At 33.9% G+C, this 19,904-nt stretch overlaps 1 protein-coding gene across 1 annotated transcript in view; it reads right to left on the reverse strand.

Annotated features, from left to right (window-relative positions):
• Positions 1–2,070: 2,070 nt before the first annotated feature.
• LOC110033216 (E3 ubiquitin-protein ligase HOS1) overlaps positions 2,071–19,904 on the reverse strand; it is a 64,135-nt gene continuing 46,301 nt past the window's right edge. Inside the window, exons 8-10 of the mRNA XM_020737124.1 lie at positions 4,856–6,144; positions 3,527–3,800; positions 2,071–2,440 (exon numbers count right to left, since the gene is read on the reverse strand). Coding sequence (XP_020592783.1) covers positions 3,635–3,800; positions 4,856–6,144 — 1,455 coding nt within the window. The 3' untranslated portion in view covers positions 2,071–2,440; positions 3,527–3,634. The remainder of the gene's footprint in view (positions 2,441–3,526; positions 3,801–4,855; positions 6,145–19,904) is intronic.

Genomic DNA, 19,904 nt, shown 5'->3' on the forward strand with positions numbered 1-19,904 from the left:
TTTTATTAAATTCAATTTTTGCATTTTTGGACGAGCATCGTGCATAAGCTAAATTCTGTTTTTTTTGTCTAAATTTCCCATTTAGTATTTTGGGCTGACCCACATAAAATAAAGAGAAACTGCACCTGGACTGACATTTTTTTATCATTACAATTTGTATGACAACGAATGAGAATTATGTTAGTATGATTTAGGGTTTATGTGAGAGAGTTTTCTGTCTGCTTCGCTTTTCAGATTGCTACCAGAGTTCTGTTTAGAGAATTCTTTTATTGTTGTTTTTAGAGAATTCTGTTAAAATGTGGTGTCTACTAAAAAGTTATGGTTTAACCTTTTTAAAATAAAATAAATATCTAATAGCGAAAACTACTTTTTGAAAAAAATTTTCTTCTGCAACAAGTTTAACTCTGCTTCAACTGCTACAACTACCCAAAACAAATCCTTAGTAAAACCTGTAAGTCCGGGTTTAGTAAATCCTATTGAATCCTATAAAATTGTTTGGCAATTTCTATTAGGTTTTAAAAATCTATTAGGGTTGTTAGACCAACAACAAATCACAGTAGAATTAAGTAAATCTTATAAATTCAACTTCTTAAAACATTCCAAAATAATCAAAATTTGCTAGATTCTTAAATTCAATTAATATTTAATTTTAAATTATGATAACTAAAAAATATATATTTACTAAACTAATTAGTTATTAATAAAAATTTTATTAAATTAAGTTTTAATTAAAAGTTTAACATTTATAAAAGAATAATCAATTTACTATTAATTATATTAATTAATAATTATTTATAAATTCATTTAACGAAGAAAAACTAATATCTATATTTTTACCGAATAATAATTAAATACTGTTTCATCCAAAGTCAACATCTCCGTGATTGGACGCTCAAGATACAATCGCAAATATAACAGCTGAGAACAGAACATTGGGATTAGGGCTTATAAAGACCCGATGCTCCCGCTCCTCTCCTACTTGAAACCATTGAGAAAGGCGACTACACATCTCTTTCGTGCGAGGCATCCATCCATCCCTGATTTATTAAATCCACCGATTCATGAGATTTAATAAATATGAGATTTAAAGCCAAAATTTGTGAAATCCAGATTTATGAAATCCGAAACTTTATTTTGACCAAAAGGAATAACTTGCAAGATTTAGGTTAAATCCAGCATAAATCCCACTCAAAATCCGTTGTCCGAGAGGCTCTTTACAGGTGTTCCACAATTTTACAATTCTTACCAAAAAAATGACAACTCTTGGTTTTATAATAAAATACATTTAAATTGTTTAATATTTAGCTGGACCATTTGCAATGCTGCTCTCGCTTTTTGAGGACAAATTTGATGTTTTAGTTTAGAAAAGTTTGCATGCTCGATTCCTGCACTTACAAATATAACACCTAAACTTTGATTTTTACTTATACATATACATATATACAAATTCTTATGTTAAATGAAAGATGTTGAGAGGAATAAATATAAAAATAAAATTTGGACGTTAAATATATAAATATTGCAATTGAGTCACATCCATGTTGTTGTGAAAAACGATAAAATAAAAAATAGAATGAGAAAAATTACACGCAGCGACACAGATTTACGTGATTCAACAAATTTGCCTACGTCCACGGAGCTGCAAACAATCTTTTTAGAAGAATTATACCGTCGAGCGCCTCGACGTTTACAAGAAAATCTCTATTTTCTTCTCTCCCTTCCTCTCTTTCTCTTTCTCACTTTCTCTCTTAGCTTTCAAGAGGACTTGACTTAATCTTGCTTGACTTGTGGCTTAACTTATGACAAATCATAAGAGGCTATTTGTAGAAACTATGAGTGTTATGTGAAAGGTAGGTGAGCAATAGGTGGGTGTAGTAGGTGAGCAGTAAATGGAAAAGTAGGTGAGCAGTAGGTTGAATTCTTAATTAGAAAGCTTATTATTTTTTTACGAGTCATTTTCTAAAAAAAAATAATAATAAATAAAACGTAAGAAATAAAATTAAAAAAAAAAAATTATTTCAACAAAAACTGATTGAAAACAAAATAAAAATTAAAATAAAAAATGCACGTTAGCTTCACAAGGCCAACTTCTGAAAACATTTGATCTGGGCAAACTAGCCAACCAAGCAACGGCTCAGTAAAAAATCACCATCAACTTCTGACCGCACGTGCATGCTCCAGCTGCACTGCTATAAATAGTGAAAATTTTACTTGGGGCTTTTTTCCGTAATCTGACCTTTTTGTTGATTCACATTCCTAGCAAAATGCTTAAAAACGCTACACATCTGCAGAAATCAAGAGGAATATTTCATGCATCAGCATATACAACATTTTCCTAATCGTCAAAGCAATAAATTTCTTCTGCAAATGTGTTACAAACAGGCAAACAAAAGCCTGAAAACTCGGATCTCGAACCATCAGCACATTGGTGGCCTCCTTCCTGAAAAATAGAGAGTTCAGCATCATCATATGATCAAAAAATAAACCAAGAAGCAAACTCAGATTGCAATAAAATGATCAAATGCTAATGAAGAGAATAAGAAATGCCAAGGACAGGAGGAAATAATATGTTATAAAGATTGCCACCGTATTTCACATAATTCAAAGACAGTTCCTCAGTTTTAAAGAAATCATATCTTGGCTCTCAATCTCAGAACAAGATTAACAAAAAAGTAGAAAATGTATTCATAAATTAAAATATAATGGGGCATTTACATAAATGCCACACAATTCTATGTATTTATGAAATTAACACCTACCATTTACATAAATGCCACACAATTCTATGTATTTATATAATTAACACCTAAACTTTCATATTTACAGACAACACTCAACTTTAATATCACATGAAAAATACCACTATCACTAACTTTTACAGACACAACACTCAAATCTTTAATATCACATGAAAAATGCCACTATCACTAACATCTAAAATTGAAATAAACTTTTTCATGCATAGGTATTGATACTAAGATCTTATAAATGTGTAAATAACAAACTTCAGCTGTAAAATAAGTATATGAATAAGAAAATATGTGGTATGTATAAAAATTTCTCAAATATAAAATAATCAACATAAGAAATATATAGTTTTTGGATTTTATCAACTAATCAACTTCTATGAATAAAGGTTCAAGCAATTCCAAATATATAACATCTAGGTTGCAAGAATTACGTTGCTATACTACTTAATGAAATATAAAATGGTTTCATAGAAGCATCAAGTAGAAAGGAAGTTCCATCAAAATTCTTATAACTAGAAGTAACAAATAAAAAAAAAAAAAACAAAACACTAGTTCTAAAGAAAATTAACTTCAACTGTATACTTCTCACTCAGTTATCTTGCCAGATTAGATATTTAGATTATATGACATGCTTTCTTATGTCCCACAGCCTTAAAAGTTACTACTTTTCACCATAGAGTAATGAGTGCGTTAAAAGAAAAATAATAATAATAAGAAGAAGTTTCACATATTCTCAAAGTTTAGGGTTTAGAATCATGCAAATAAAGGAAACTTACCTTGAGACATTACGAGCCTATCAAAACTGGTAGCGAGGGTATACATAACCACAAGGGCCACAATCCTAGATGCAAAATAATTCAGTAGTTCATGTTCATCATAAAATATTATCTCCTGAAGCGCCTTGTTCTTCCTCGCAAAGGAAACAAAGACCCACCACCACCAAGATGTTTATTAATCTGGTCTGTCTCATCTTCATCGGACTCGTCAGATCTCCATCTTGAGCCCACTTTTGTCGACAACTGTTCGGTAGGAGAACCTCTTTCTTTGGAACTACAATACGTAATACAAAAATATCAACAAATTTAAAAAGGATACCCAGGTGACAATGAATCGTAACTAGAAGAATATGACTATTTTAGCATGTTTTTTTAAATATTAGAAAATGAGAAAAAATTTTAAAAGAAAATGTCTATTTTATTTTGATAGGAGCTATCTAGTAGAAAGAAAATAAAAAAGGAAATTTTTCTTCAAAAACCAAGCTTTTCTTCTCCCAAATTAAAGGAGTGAAGACAAAAATATCTCAATTAATGAACTTATACTAAAACTAACTTTACATTGACAAAATAATTAAATTTAATGCTCTCTTAATCCCCATGTCTTCCAAAACCTAAGATACCATTCTAGCAATTCCTCTCTATGATAACAGCGCTATTGTTAAGGCTTTCAGAGTTTAGGACACTTGAATATGACATTCCAGTCAAAAACTAGTATCTTTGAATATACTGCTGGAGGAAATAAGATTTTATATTTTATTTTAAAAAGGAGCCAAGGAGATGAAGTTTGAAAGGCCTGAAACAAAGCTTGATTTTCTAGCTTTCAAGACAATAAATATTCTCTTAGTTCTAAATACCTAACAGAACTTGTTCCAACAATCATCAATCCAGATGTATGAAATGATTTATCATGCAGGACACTCCTTCCGCAATAATTGATACGCTATAGTTAATAATATATACTTCTATTCATGTATATCTTGTGTGTAACACTGCATGAAGCGACGCTAAGCAATATTTTTCTTTCCTCTAATTCGACTCCCAATAAAATAGAGGGGAGATAATATTCATCGACTCTCTTAAGCTCCCAACAAAAAGCATATAACCTAAAACATTCCATTTCTCATCTCATGACTAGCCCTTTTTTCTTCCCCAGACCCTCCCAGAGTATCAGAGAAAAAATAGGAAAGTAAAACTGTCGTTTCTTTGCAGACTATTACGCAAGTGTTTTAAGAACCAAAATACATACTGCAGGTCCAGCATAAAGTTCTAAATTAAAATACTCATCTTACATTGCCCTAAACAAAGAAAGGTTAAAATCAAGTAATGTACCTCAAAACATGAGTTGATTTGTTGAAGTTGATCATGTTCCAAGGACCATCTAAGTGGTTCTGCTTCCCTGATCTTTTGTGGGGCTGGCCGTCAATAGCATCTTTCAGATAATTGGGGTCAACAGAATCAATGTAATCCTGCGAAGTTATTTTGGTTGAAAGCACCCTGGAATTTTCAGCACGCCTTACGGAATCATAAGACCTTATTGCATGGGAACCATTATTCCCCTCGAATGATTTGCCAAACAAAGACACTTGTAAAGGACTTGTGTTCAGCTCATTCAGGGGTAAAGGGAAAGAACCCTTTTGAGAACTTCCAAAGGAAGTTAAATGCCTTTGTTGAACAGCAGAAGGCGCCCTCTTGGAAATATCGATGTGAAAATTGTCAGCATTGTCATATAGCTTAAGTGGTGCTTCTACTGAAGCCTTTTCTGATGGAAAATTACTCACATCTGTATGAAGAACAATAGATGCTGAGGTCCTACTTCGAGTTGAAATATTAACAGGATCCAGTTGCACTTTAGAAGCAGACTCCATATCAATTTTGATATCCTGACTGAAGGATGAGTCATTTTGAGCAGTGCATCCATTCATTAATTGTTTGAGTTGAATCTCAGGAAGCAGATATAGGCCTTTCTCTACTAAAGCAGATCTCCAAAGGGATATTGATTTCATTTCACATGCAACACCCCCTTCCAAAGATTCTAAGCATTTCTGCTCCAAACTTAGGAGCTTGTGATGTACCTGAAAAGCTTCAATGTATCTATATCGCTGCAGATAGAAAACGGTAAGAAGGCTACCAGAAATAGATCGAGGACTTTGATAGGCATGCTCAAGGAGACATTTGTGGATATACTTCTCTTCAGTAGAATCCCAAGGTAATTCAATCATTCTATCTGTAAGGTTCCTTCGCATGCAAAGAATGCACATTTCAATCACCAATATTTCCATTTGGCGCATCCATGAATCAGGCTTTAAATTGTTGGAAGTAGAAAGATCTTTATATCCTGATGTGAACTCCTTCAAGTTATGGCAGTACATTCTTTGGAACATAAAGGCTTCTGTCAAAAGCCCGCATTCAATTCTAACACGAAGAACAGTCACTGCTTCATCAAGTGACTCAATCTTCCCAACATCATCCTTGGAACCATCATATCTGCTGAAGCCATCACGGCCAGTACACCGTAAAACAGTCAGCGCAAAATCAGGGCATTGGCGTTCTAATAAAACTTGTGCTATCTTGGGATGTGTGCCTGGGCCGGCAATTTCTGGAAGAAGAGCACAAGCTTCCTACAATATTCATAGTTGCAGGTATTAGCATGAAATATGTTTATTAAGCTTCAAAAAGCATGCCAAAGTTTCTTATAAATTCATCACATCCATTTCAGTGGTCAGGCTTAATTGTTGTGTCAATTTAACCTCTTGAGTAGGCATTAGTAGAAACACTGACATGACAAACATTGATATATGGCTATAAATCATAGTAAAGTTATCCATCTATACCTTCTGTTGGTACTACACTCGTTTATGAAACCTAGTCATTAGTTAAGATAGCTAATAACTGGATGGTCAGCACAGCATTTGAAGAAAATAATGTAATCAGTTCTAAAAGGATGTATATTCTTTTAAACTCTACATGGCCGTTCAAATAGTTGTGGCAAGATTAATTATATAAGCGATGATGATAATAATTTACACGATTTGTTAATAACAAAGAAAAAGTTTTATCCGCCATATCTCAAATACCACATCTAAATTTTTTGCAATTAGAAAAGATAGGTTTGATATTTTGACCCTATCTACAACATAAATACCATCTAAAGGGAAGCAACACTTCTGCATAATCGAGCATCCTAGATTATAAATCTATAATAGTACACTGCATCTTCTAATGTTATTGAAAAATCACATAAAGGTAGCATAGAAATGCATCTTCTTCAGCGTTGCATCTATCTCTGGATCATCTCCGGTCTTGCATGGGGAGAACATGCCTTATTTGATTTCTTGCACCTGCTGCCAGCCAACTTCATCCAAGCCTTGGGACTTTATTTCGTTGTCTCCAAAACCTTTAACACGTTCATGTAACAAAGATGGAACACAAAAGATGTACACCTCAGTGACGACATCTCCAGCACGTCATTAGCAATCCTTCATCTGCAAAGGGGCTCCATGTCCTTGATCAACACTCTATCCTTAAGCCCTCATGATTTTTATTCTTGGAAGACCATGCAAAATAGTTTTCCAATGAAAAAATACTGAGAATCAAGAAACTAGAGTAGGAGAGAAAAAAATCTTTAGTTTAAAAAAAAATGCTTGTGTTGCAACATAGAGAAGGGGATGTATTTATAGCCACACATCTCATGATATTTATGCAAAAAAAGTATAATACAAATACCCCAAGCGGAAGAAACAATGAAAACCTTAGCATAGATAAAATTTGCTCAATCTTTTCATTATTATAGCGGCCCGAATTTGCATTGGCTCTGGAATAATTTAGTGAAGCCTTCTTGTTTTTTCTTCTGTTTGAGACTTCTTCACAAAATTATTCCTATTTATAGTATTTAAAATATAAAGGTATCAAACTGGTTTCTAGATGCTATCTTTGTAATATGCAGGAAGAAGAGCTTGAGCACTTGTTTTGCAATTGTTGTTATACCAGAAAAATTTGGCTTCTTCTTGTTCTTTCCCTTTTAAATGTTCGGTGGAATTGGAACTCTGTGCATTCTATTAGTGATTTGTTTCAATTTTGGTGAAGAAAAGGTGGTCATTTTTATGTCGTTGTGCCTATCATTGTTACTTGGTTTATTTGGACTCTTAGGAATGATATCAAGCATTTTGAAAAGGTCATTCCTGAACTTACTTGTTTTAATTACATTAAAAATTATATTGGTAAAATTATTAGATTTGGTAAGTTCAAATTTCCTATTAGCTTGGAGTTGGTGAATTTGTTTCATTTGTTCCGGGTGCCTATTGAAAATACTGTCAAGAAGTAAGAGATTTTTGTTACTCGGCATAAACCAAATGATGATTTATTAAGATTAATATTGATGGGAGTTGGAAGCAGGTGTTTTTTTATTTTAGTTCTTCGGGTGTTGGTGGAGTATGTATGAATCAGTTTGGACACTGTATTTGCTGGTTTTTTGCACCTTCTCTTGCTACTAATCCTATGGTTAAGGCTGATGTTGTTTTAACTGCTTTGCGGTTATCTCTTTGTTGTGGTTGGCACAGTGCCATTATTGAGATGAATTCTTTGGTTCTTTGGAATATTTGTAAGAAACACAAGGAGTATCCTTGGTATATTCACAGATTTATTAAGCATATCTTTGCTCTTCAGAATGTTTTGCAGGTTCAGTGCACTTTTATCCATCGTGAGGGGAATAAATGTGTTAATTGGGCGGCGAGGCTTGGTTTGGTTTTGCAGAGAATTGATGTCTCTAGCATCATTCTGGAGGAGCTCTCTCAGCTGCTACACGGTGATTGCTTGGATATTCCTTATATTCGTTTTTGTAAATGAGGGGTGGTGTGTCTTTTCTTGATTTGTGTGAGCTGTACTTGGCTTTAGGTTCCTTGGTTGTTTTTCTTATTGCTTTTGTGTGAGTTGTTTGTGGTGAGGCGGTGTATCGAGAAACCTTTAGCCTTTTCTTGTAAATTCTTTTTTTGATGGAATAAATGTGGAGCCGAATAATGCTCTTTATAAAAAAAAATAAAAAAAAAACTAATACAAAATCCTCATCTTAGTTCTTTATTCCACAAAGATCAAAGAAAACAACATCAAGGCATCTCTCTTATTATCCTCAACAACTTCAAGCATCACTGAAGTTTCGAGGAAGCCAAAGTCTTTGCTGACATATCTATTGCATTTTCATCAAATAAAATCTTTATAATTTCCATAATACCATTTGCAAATACTTTCTTAAAGCAATGGAATTTCACATCAATGCTTAGTTCTTTCAAAGAAATGTAATCTATGGTGAGGTACACTATATTTAAATTGTCATAAAATAAAGGCATCGACTACATAAACATTTCAAAACTCAATCCTTTAAACCGTAAGTCACTTGAGCTTTAGATGCATCAATGTATTTAGCTACAACTGTGGATTAAGCTTCAATGGGTGACAAATTAACCTTCCAACTAATAGTAATTCTAGATGCCTTAAACAAAATGCGTACTAGGGATCTTCGAATACCAAACTAACTTACAAAATCAGATTCTACATATCTAATAATTACACTAGATACAAACACAATTTTCATGTATTAATCCCAATGCCATGGTATCATTTAAATACCTTAAAACCTATTTTTCAGCTTCGCGATGATGAATCCCAAGATCGACCATGAATCTAGTTATATTTATAACACTAAGTGAGTAAAGGCGAGTTTGGCCTGCAGCAAATCACAACATATAGGATATTAACCAAAATATTTTCATAGGAAAGGTTCTTTATATAAGATGTACATAAGAAAGAATAGATGCTTGTTCATACCTTCATTGTGCTTGAATCACTGGACTACATAGGTCCCTAGCCAAACCAAATATTATTCTTTGTATCTCTTCTATGATTGCAGTCTAGGCGATTCTCACTTTATCTTGGTTAATTTTTAATCATGGTTTTCTAGAATTTAAAGATTATGCTCCATCTCGAGTTATAGTTTCTATTTTGCATCAAATGTCATGCTTTGAGCCACAGCTCTTGGAACTAAATATACCATTTGTTGCTCGTTGAAGACAACATCGCTGCTGATCAAACATTAAAGATGATCTAATACTTATCATCACAACTTATACTCTTTTACATTTCCATGATATCCAATGAAAAAACATTTCACATTTGATTTTAATTTGTCCTGCATTTTGTGAACAAACAAATATTTTTAGCCCATTGTAGTCTCCTAGTTTTCACTCCACCTTTCTTGCAGGGTATTAAAATATATCGCTAATGACAATTTATTAAATAGTAAGCCATACTGACTAGCTTTGCCAAAAATGACTTTTGTAAACTTGCACCATTCAGCATGCATCTTATCCTTTCATGGTTCTATTATAGCATTGAACCAACTGATCTTTCTAAGGTGCTAGCCTTACTATAAGAAGTCGTTGATACCGGAGTTAGCTCAAACACAAAAGAAATGCAAATATTATTACTGAAATTCACAACGGTTACAAATAAGACTCTTGCAAACAGAAATTAACGACAATAAACACAATTACACTAGGTCATAACAACAAAAGACACAACACAGACCACAGACAAGGGCTAGGGTGAAGGTGGTGGTTGGATGCTAGAAAGGAGGGGCTGGTTGAGATGAGTACGGTAGCAGGTGGGAGAAGTAGTGTATACTGAAGGAGGGGCAGCAGGAAAACTGAGCGAGGGAATGAAGGTGGCTGCAGGGAAACCTGGGCTTTGCTGGTAGAAGGGTGGCTGCAGGGAAACCTGGGTTTTGCTGGTAGAAGGGTGGCTGCAAGGAAGGGAAGGCTAGTAGAGGGGTGTACGACTATGGGGGAAAGCTGGTAGGAGGCTGTTACAGTAGTGGGTAGGGTTGTCAGGATGTGAGGGCAGTGGAAAAGGGTGACAGGCAGAGAGCTGTTACAGTAGTGGAGAGGAAGAGTCGCCGGTGTGATACTCATAACCAAAAAAGGGAAGCCGTTCGAGGAGAACCGGCAAACAGTGCAGCAGGATTGGCGGCAGGAGCAAGCATGCGGGAAAACCAACTGGTGGATGGCAGCGGGAAAGGAGACTCCAAGAAACAGTCCAGGTGGGCTGTCAAGCGGCTGCAGCGGGAAGGACGGTGTTAGTAGAGGAAGGGTTGTTGCAGAAGGGGGGTCGAGGATAACCACCACCTCGGAGCGAGATACAGCAAGAGCACCACTCATCCTCAGATACTGCCTTAAAAAGGAAGAGGAGATGTTGACGGCTGTCCCTTAAAGAAATCTGAAGTCAAACTCAAAAAAACATAACCCAAAAACATAGAAACAATATATAAATAGAAGATGGATAGGTGGGAAACGAATACAGGAAGGGGGGAATAATTCCCACAATAAAAATTGAGAGAGGGGGCCAGTTCAGCCTCCTGTTGGACTGAGCCCTCTCTAGCTGAACCAGTTGGGAGCCGGCTAAGCCCCCAAGCCCCGCGTCAGTCATGCTATTCTACCCCTTGAGGCACCGTTCAAATCCCTTTGAGCTCAAAAGTTTTGTCAATTTTTAGTTTTTGAACTTCTTTCTAGCTTAAATTTCTAATATAGTATTTTATTCTTTGAACTTTTCAAAGGCTTTATTTTCCTATTACAAGAATTATGTCCATAGCTTCATTGAATATGCATACATAAAATAATAGAATATATTTTGTCCCTCCATGTGAAACACTTCTGGCAAGGCCCTAAAGATCTAAATGTACAAAATTTAAACTTTTTTATATTTATATTGTAAAATGTCAAACTTCAACTACTTAGATTTTCCCACCACAGAATGTTCACAATATTCCAAATACATGAGCTTATTATTTTAAAATCATTATTCGTGTAATTCTTTTGGCTTTCTTAAAATCTCAAATCCTAATCTTACGTCGTGTCAACATGTCCATATCATATATTCATTTATGTGTTTGTAATTGTTCTTCATGGCCAATGAACTAGTCTGTCTAAATTCTAGCCATCGGAATCTTTCATTTTTTTTTTATTTTTCTTCATCGTTCTCAAATCAGATCAAAGACCTACTATAGAAAATTAAACATTCTAATGTTCAAAAGAAACATCATCTTAACCTTCTATCCATCAAAGTTTTTTAAAGCGCATTTCACATGAGACGATTTTGTTTTGCTAAGGAGCACTTCAAAACGCCAAAATTAATTTTCATTTTTTTGATAATTTTTATGTTTTTACTTTTTACAATAAACTGTTAGAAATTATTAAAAATTTTAATTTGCAAGTTTACCCTCACTATTATCTTCAGGTTATATAATATACCAATTTGTTTTCTATTTTATATCAATTTTTAAGTCATAGTTTATGTTTTATAACTAATACATATATCAATTTTTAAGTCATAGTTTATGTTTTATAAATAATACAAACAACAACAACAGCGACAAAGCCTTAATCCCAAGACGTGGGGTCGGCTACATAATCCTAAACAACGACAAAGCCTTAATCCCACTACGTGGGGTCAGCAACATAAACCTTTTTCTCCATTTCGTTCTATTTAGTGTCATATTTTCATTTAGTTTTAATAAATTAAGATCATTTTTTATACAATACGCCCAAGTCTTCGTAAGTCTACCTCTACCTTTCTCCATTTTTTATACATATGTTTTATAACTAATAATGAATGAATTAATGCATTAATTATTTTTTATAACATGTTAGCACTTTAATTAATGAAAGTGTTTCACTCTGTGCTTTGCGCTTTCAAGAAAAAATAAAATCTTTGGAATCACATTGTCTTTTGCATTTTGATAACACTGATCTCCATATTTATAGAAGCCTAATGTAGATTCTTACACTAATAGCCAAACACTCCACTTAATCCTAGTTGTTCCATCTCAATACCTCCAAAAGTATCACACATCCACGACATAGAAACAAAACACGAGAGAAACACCTTCTCATGGGTTTAATAGCACCTTCAGTAAGTTCATATTTCCATAATGACAAAAACATATTGTATGTTGATCATATTATCTCCATTGCTTGATGAACAAGTCTTCATCAGCAACATGACTCCTTCCTTTCTTCCTTGGCAAACTCTTCTTAAGCCCTCATTTTCTCAACTTCCAAAAGAACCTTAATCACAATTGACTGAAGAAAGAAACAAAAAGAACAAAGAAAATAAAATAGAAAGATTAGAACCTCACTTCAAGGAAAAATTAATTTTTTTATAGCATTGAGGGGATCGTATTTATCAAGGTTTAAAAGAGAAAAATTAAGAACTGTGGTGCTCTCCCTTTAACAAAGTAAAAGAAAACATCAAAACGAATCGAGGTGTAATCCTCATAACAGATTGAGACAAGAACAAGGCATAAGCCTCGGGGTGGATCGAGACATGAGGCACGAGACAGATCAAGACATAAGCCTTTAGGCATATCAAAATATAGCCTTTAACATAAAAATAAAAACTTATAAAGCTAAGAAAAATCTCATAAATATGCCAAAATCATTGACAAATTACAAAGATAAAATTAAAAATTTATAAAACTAAAAAAATCTCATAAATATGGAAAAAATCAGTGACAAATTAGCATAGCTCATCATTATAAATCATAAAATCATAAAACAAGAAAAAACCAGCAAATATTAAATTTAAATCTAAATTGAAGCTGAAAATATGAAGCAAAATACAATGTAACACTCATTTTTAAATATGCCATGATTATCATGATGCATATTACAGCCGTAGTCTTTCTGCAAGCAGTTGATCAACCCATGCAATTATAACCCATCCCCTCCTTGTTGTGCTTCCAGCCACACACTCCCTACTTGCTATTCCTTACTAAACTACAGCCCTCTATTGCTCAACTCTTACAATTCTAGTTTCAAAATTGAAATCAAGATATATGTTATATTATGAATATCATATAATTATATATAATTTTATTGTTATTAAGTATTAATTTGGGGCATCACCTCAAATACCTCAAGGCATAAAGCTTGGGGTTAAGCCCCTCAAATTAAAAAAAAAAAATGCAAGCCACACTTAGAGCATAAATGTGTAAACATTAAGGCTGCTTTTAGCACCATATGATGAGCTGCGCCTCAGCACATATGACTCAAAGGTCTTATTAAATTATGGTGTATTTATAACCATACTTCATAGTATTTGTGTAAACAGAAATATTATATAATTCAGCAAAAACAAAAAACTAAAAAAAAAGTTTAGCATGAAAAACTATAGGGAGCAAAGCAAAGAGAAAAGATGCAACACTATTTATCTATATGTTTTTAATCAATATTGTCCAAACAATGAACGAAAGATAAAAATATGTAAGAATGTGCATCCACTTCAAACTTCATCATCAAAATATTTTGAGCATTTCCTTATTCATTTGTGCATTGTTATTAGCCCATTGTCTTAACATAAAAAATGTTAAATAGTTCTTGCTCCTTTCATAATGAGCTTATTAAATATATAAAGATAAGAGATCTCAGGGTGGTTTTCCTGGGATAGAATAAATTTATTTTTATAAAATTTCTCTTGAAAATTTAAGCCAAGTTATTTCTAGAAGGTCAAGATGATACGTAGATGCACACCCCGACAATTAATCATCCCTCCCACTCATGGAAGAGGACCTGCAATTAAAGAGGCTTTTTTTACTCATTTATGGCCCTATATTACTCTTTAGAAGCGAACTTAATTGTCTAGGGAATTGAAGGGAGTGGAGGTAAAACTAATCAACATCCATAGTTCTATCATCTTGAGTATACTTGTCCTAATCATAGAAGAGTACTCTTAATTAAAAAAGTTGCATTGCCTCTATTTTTGCCTAAGATTATTCTCTTATTATGGATCAACTAAGAGATACTAAGATCGCATTCAAACTTTTAACCTATTCACTCGATTAATCAAGTGGACATTTAATGTTTTTTTAGTACCAGCAAGGCATTAAAGTGACTTGGGCCTTGCAATGTTATTTAGATAATTTGGCCACTATAGAGTGGTATAACATATATTTTGAAATAGCCATGGGTAAGTTGAAACTCTAGCATAAATTTGGGGTAGGTATGCAATTAGAAGTCCAATAGCACATTCCTTCTTTTATGTCAGCATGCTTATAAATACGCTCAATAATAAGTGTTTGAGTCCTTACAGATGTTTATGAGTTTCACATTATCTTCCAATTCTTCAAACAATTTAGCTATGAATGCACTTAAATGTCATTATGGGTATTAATATCCTTTGCATAATTTAGATATTTTTTTCACTTGCATTTTAGTATTGGTTGAGATTTTGGTCCTTAGAGGTTCATAGCAAAGGTTCACAAAATGCACATCAAATCGATTGGCAAAACTTGATAGATATGATAGTAGGATAGGTGCGACTTATGTTTTTAAGATTAAAGCTAGTTATTGCTCTTCTGTAAACAAACACACCTCAGCTTATCATTCTAATAATTTTTTCATGTTAAAACAAGCCTCACTAGATACCGTAGTGGAAAAATACATAACTTACATTATAGAAAGTGCTATGAGATGCCAACAAACTTGTGCAATAGTAGGGAATGATGCAAGTTGCACCATGGAGGTTCATGTTAGAGATATGTGGCATTGATGGGATAAAAAATGTTGCCAATGGTGTAATTAATGCTTGAAAAAACGAGAGGCTGTGTTTGGATTCTAAAGATAAGTCCAGCAATTTATGGATTGGAATTTGGATGTTGAATTGTTGAGTGTTGGAAAGCAATAATAGAGAGATGCGCATGAGGGGTTCATGTAAGGAGCATAAATAAGGGCTTCCTATCTCGAGTGTTGAAGTGGAGGCCTAATGATAGATTTTAGTGAAGGCAAGAAAGGCAAGAAATGGGCTTGTTAGCTACGGTTTGTGTGCTTCAAAGAGAGGTGCGAAAGAAGGGATCAATGTGAGGTGCTTTGTGTAAGATGTTGGCATTCATTGAGCTCATCTGTGGTGATGCAAGGGAGAAAATCATGTGTGAAAGATCTACAGTAAAGATTCTTACAACAAAGTCGGGACATAAAATTGAGTGCATGGAACTATGAGTGTAGGGTTAAACAGAAAGGGGATAATACATATACAATTGTGAGTAGCTCAAAAAAAAAGAGCATGAGAAGCACAGGTGAATGTCAAAACAAGCAATTTGCATGGGAGAGTAAAAAAAATGATAAAGGAACAATCCTAGATGAGCTAAAACAAGAGCTGAGGTAAATGCATGAACCGAGCCCAAGGCGAAGTGTTTCATTCGCACAATAATAAGATCGTAGTAGTTGCAATTCACAGAGGAATAAAGGATCGTGTGCTTTATTGAGATCATCTCTACACTACACAACCCTTGGGGTTACGAGTGCTTGAAATTGAGAAGATGGCTTACTAATCTTATGTAGATCCGACCAATTAAGACTTGAACCTCTTGCTTAATTTCCTTGAATAATTTAGAAAAAATTTAGAAATTTGCCCAAAAAAATTAAAAGATAAATATAATTAATTTTGACAAACTAATTAGATTTATTTAGAATCTTTAGGCTTTAAATTAGGTTCAATCTACCATATTGATTTAACACAGTTTTAAGGATTAACTTAATATTAGTGTAATTGACAACCAATTAAATACATTTAGTTTAGTTCCTTATTTTTTTAATGAAAAAATTATCTTCCAATGAATATGGCGCAAGGTTTTAATATGATACATTTGTTGCATTCTTCAAGTAGAACTTTAGGTCATAAATATGAGCTTATGCATTATATTAACTCAGCTTTATCATCACACCTACAATAGAAGGTTAATATGTATGGCGTCAATTAAATATCAAATTCATTGGGCCTACACACATTTAGTCAACACGGTTACTAAAGATTATGCACTTACGTGGATGTTTGGCCCTTAAGCTTGTTGAACTACAGCTTGATGCTCAATCTCAGTCCTTGACTAGTTGAACTTGGGATTTATATGGTTATTCATCTTTTGGAGCTTATTGAATCAACCACATAGCTCAACCCCTAGGCTTGTGAGTTAAGAGAACTTGCCAGTTGACTCTTTAGTTTGTTGAACTAGGATTTAACATTCAAGCTCCTCATTTAGATGCATCGTGCTTACTTTTATAGTGTTAACTCTATTTATGAGACTTGTTAAATCAGGAATGTAGCTCACTCTTTGGGATTGTGTGCTCATAGTGCCATTCAGCTATTAGACTAGTTGTATGGTAAAGGTAAATGGTTCATAGACTAGTTGATCCAATTAAAATATTTTGTCAACATGGCTTCTGGTCATTGTTATTAGCATGGTAGCTCAGCCCTTTCTCTTCGGAACTAAGAAATTTAGCAACCTTAGCTCGTAGGCTCAATATATTGGAATTAAACAAAAGCTTCAAGCTCAATCATCAGACGAGCTCTGCTGATTTGTATGTTAAGTCTACTAATGAAGCATATTGAATAAGGAAATAAGTTAAACCTCTAGGTTTCTGAGTGTTAAAGGTTTCGCCAATTAGGCCTTGAGGATTATTGAACTAGACCTCAAATTTCCAGGCTTAGTCTTTTAAACCTATGGAGATAGAGTTTTGAATGTTAATTCGGCTTCTATAGCTTGGTGAATCGACAATGCAGTTCAGCCTTTAATTCATGAGTTTCTGAGATTTTATCAGTACATGCTTTAGAATGTATGACGAACTTAATATTTAAGTTTTATATTTTGAACTTTATTGAAACTCAAGCATGAGCTGGGACTCCTGAGATTCTTAATTTTTATTATTATTGTGAGTTCAAGATCCGCCACTATGGATTCATATTCAGCCTCATTTTGTGTGAGGTTCCAATAAGCCAAAATAATATTGAAGTATACCTCATCATGTTGTTATGAACACACGAACTCATATCATTGAAGTTTTATCAGTAACTAGTCCTATTGATAAGCTCCATCAAAATAAAGCACATATTATAAGGTTTCTTTATCTTCTTCAACTCTGATGATATACAAATATGAAAATTCATAATTTAGTGGGTAGTCAACTAATGGGGGTGAACAACTAGGAAATCAACCAGAGTCAACTCTTTCAGAACTTTTTGCAAAACATGTGAGTGAGATCTAAAGCAATAATGCCTACACAGCTTCAAGACCAAAGTAGGCAAGCTATTTGAAATTTAAAAGGATTTTGAAATAATTTTGTAAGCAAGAATACAATAAAAAAGCTTTTGTGTAAAAAAGATTCATGCCATATACTACTTTTGTTTTATGGGTTCCTTAGCCTTTATTATCGTCAGCTAAAATAATTTTTTTTTTCTTTCTTATCTTTATTTTTTGAGAAATCAATGACCTAAATGATTAATCTAAAATTCATGTATATCAGATTAGTGGTTTTCGTGGGATAAATGCTAAAAGGGGTTGGGGGGATGCAGCAAATGTTGTTTTAATATGTTGAAGGTCTCATAAGACATTCTTAATCAACCTAGCAAAGAATTGAAAGAGGCGTAAAAGGTTAGAGATGAACATTATCATATATGCAAATGTTGTTTTAATATGTTGAAGGTCTCATAAGACATCCTTAATCAACCTAGCAAAAAATTGAAAGAGGCGTAAAAGGTTAGATATGAACATTATTATATATGCAGCTTATCCAACATAAAGTCAAACTTTCTTAGGGTTTTGGTGCGACCATATCCACATTGGCTTTAAGTTTAAGGGGATCAACTTTTATTTCCCTATGTCGTATAATAAAGCCAAAAAGAAATTCATCTAAAATACCATAAACAATTTTCAATGGTTTAATTTTTTAAAGGGATTAACTTTGATTTCCCTATGACGTAATAAATCTTCATTTCTTTCATATTAAATCTTAGGACAATTTAAATAGTTCGAAATTTTACAAATAAGCTGTTAACTTAACACTCCAACTTTTTATATATGAGATCATCAAAGATGTAGGTCATGGCCCTTCGATGGGATTTCAAGCAAAAAAGCATCACCTTGTGGCCATCGATGCCAAAAGGGTTTGAAGGATATATGATTCTCATCCACTTATTTCATTTTAATTTAAGTGTAACATGCTAGCATGTCCATGAATAAGAACAAATCATGGTTCAAAGTATTGCTGACCATGAGTTCTGCAATGAAAAATAGATTATCAAATCTTAAGCAAGTTTTACGCAAGCTTTTTGAGCCACTGTGATATGAATCTGGACATTAATCTTCATCGTTGGGATGACACTTATCCAAACAGTATATTTTCCTCGCAATGAAATTAATATTAAGCTTCTTTCAATTATTATGTTCCTCAACTTAGGTCTTATTCGACTACGTGCTCATTCGATTGTTGGCACTTTAAAATTGATAGAGATCTTGAGATAAGCTTGAAATATAAATATATTTTCAGATAAAGTAACTTAAAACTACAGGAGCAATATCTTAAACTCTTATTTCATCACATGTAAAAGTAAAGCAATGATGAAAATGCTGGGCAAAAAGAACCGGATTTGATCGATTCACAATCAAATCACACCCTGTAAAAATGCATTGGTTCATGAGATCCGAAAAAAAAATAGAAACAGAAGTGCACTATGTAAGAAAACCAAAAAACACACAAGATTTAACGTGAAAAAAACCTGAGAATGGAAAGAACCACAAAGCCGCACCACACCCAAAACTCTACAATGAAATGACGACAAATGTACAAATTACACTACACTTAGAATTCTTCTTTACAAGCCCGGAACTCACAAACACTCCTCACTTGATCGCTTAAGATTAAACCGTGTAAATTCAACATAGAAATCGGTACACTGCTCGTTTTGTCCCACTTTTGTTACACGCACCGTCAGGAGATGATTTCCTCTTATAGAATTTGATAACGTAAATCCCAATTAGAAGAGAAATCGCTCCTGACACAAGAGCGCCACTCCCGAGTGCTGCCTTTCCACACACTTTGTCTAAATTTGTTCTTCTGGGCGCTAGATCTCATAGCCCGAGTGTCGAGTTTCTCGTGTCAGTCTCCGAACATAGAAATGACCATACTACAACATAGTTGCGCCCCTCCTGGGCGCTAGAATTCCAATCATTCGGGTTCTAGATGAAAGTTCTTGGCGCCAGGTTTTTTGTTGTTCTGATTCTGGGTGCCTGGGGCCTCTACTGGCACCGGGACACCAAATCCTCTAAACATGAGCGCTTGGGCACCCTTATGGGGCGCTAATTTTTGTTGCGAGACTTCTAACCCAATCAGACTCCACACACTAATAATCTCCCACTTGGAAACTGATTGCGCCCAATTCCCCTATTACAGATCTAAACCTCCATATTTGCACCAACTTCATAGTCATTTATTGTAATGTAGCTCACCTCCGGTCTCAACCTTCCTGGACTTTAACTGAAGCCAAGCATAACTTCAATTTCTTAAAA

The sequence above is a fragment of the Phalaenopsis equestris genome, unplaced genomic scaffold, assembly GCF_001263595.1.
Source record: "Phalaenopsis equestris unplaced genomic scaffold, ASM126359v1 Scaffold001114, whole genome shotgun sequence".
Classification (NCBI taxonomy): domain Eukaryota; kingdom Viridiplantae; phylum Streptophyta; class Magnoliopsida; order Asparagales; family Orchidaceae; genus Phalaenopsis; species Phalaenopsis equestris.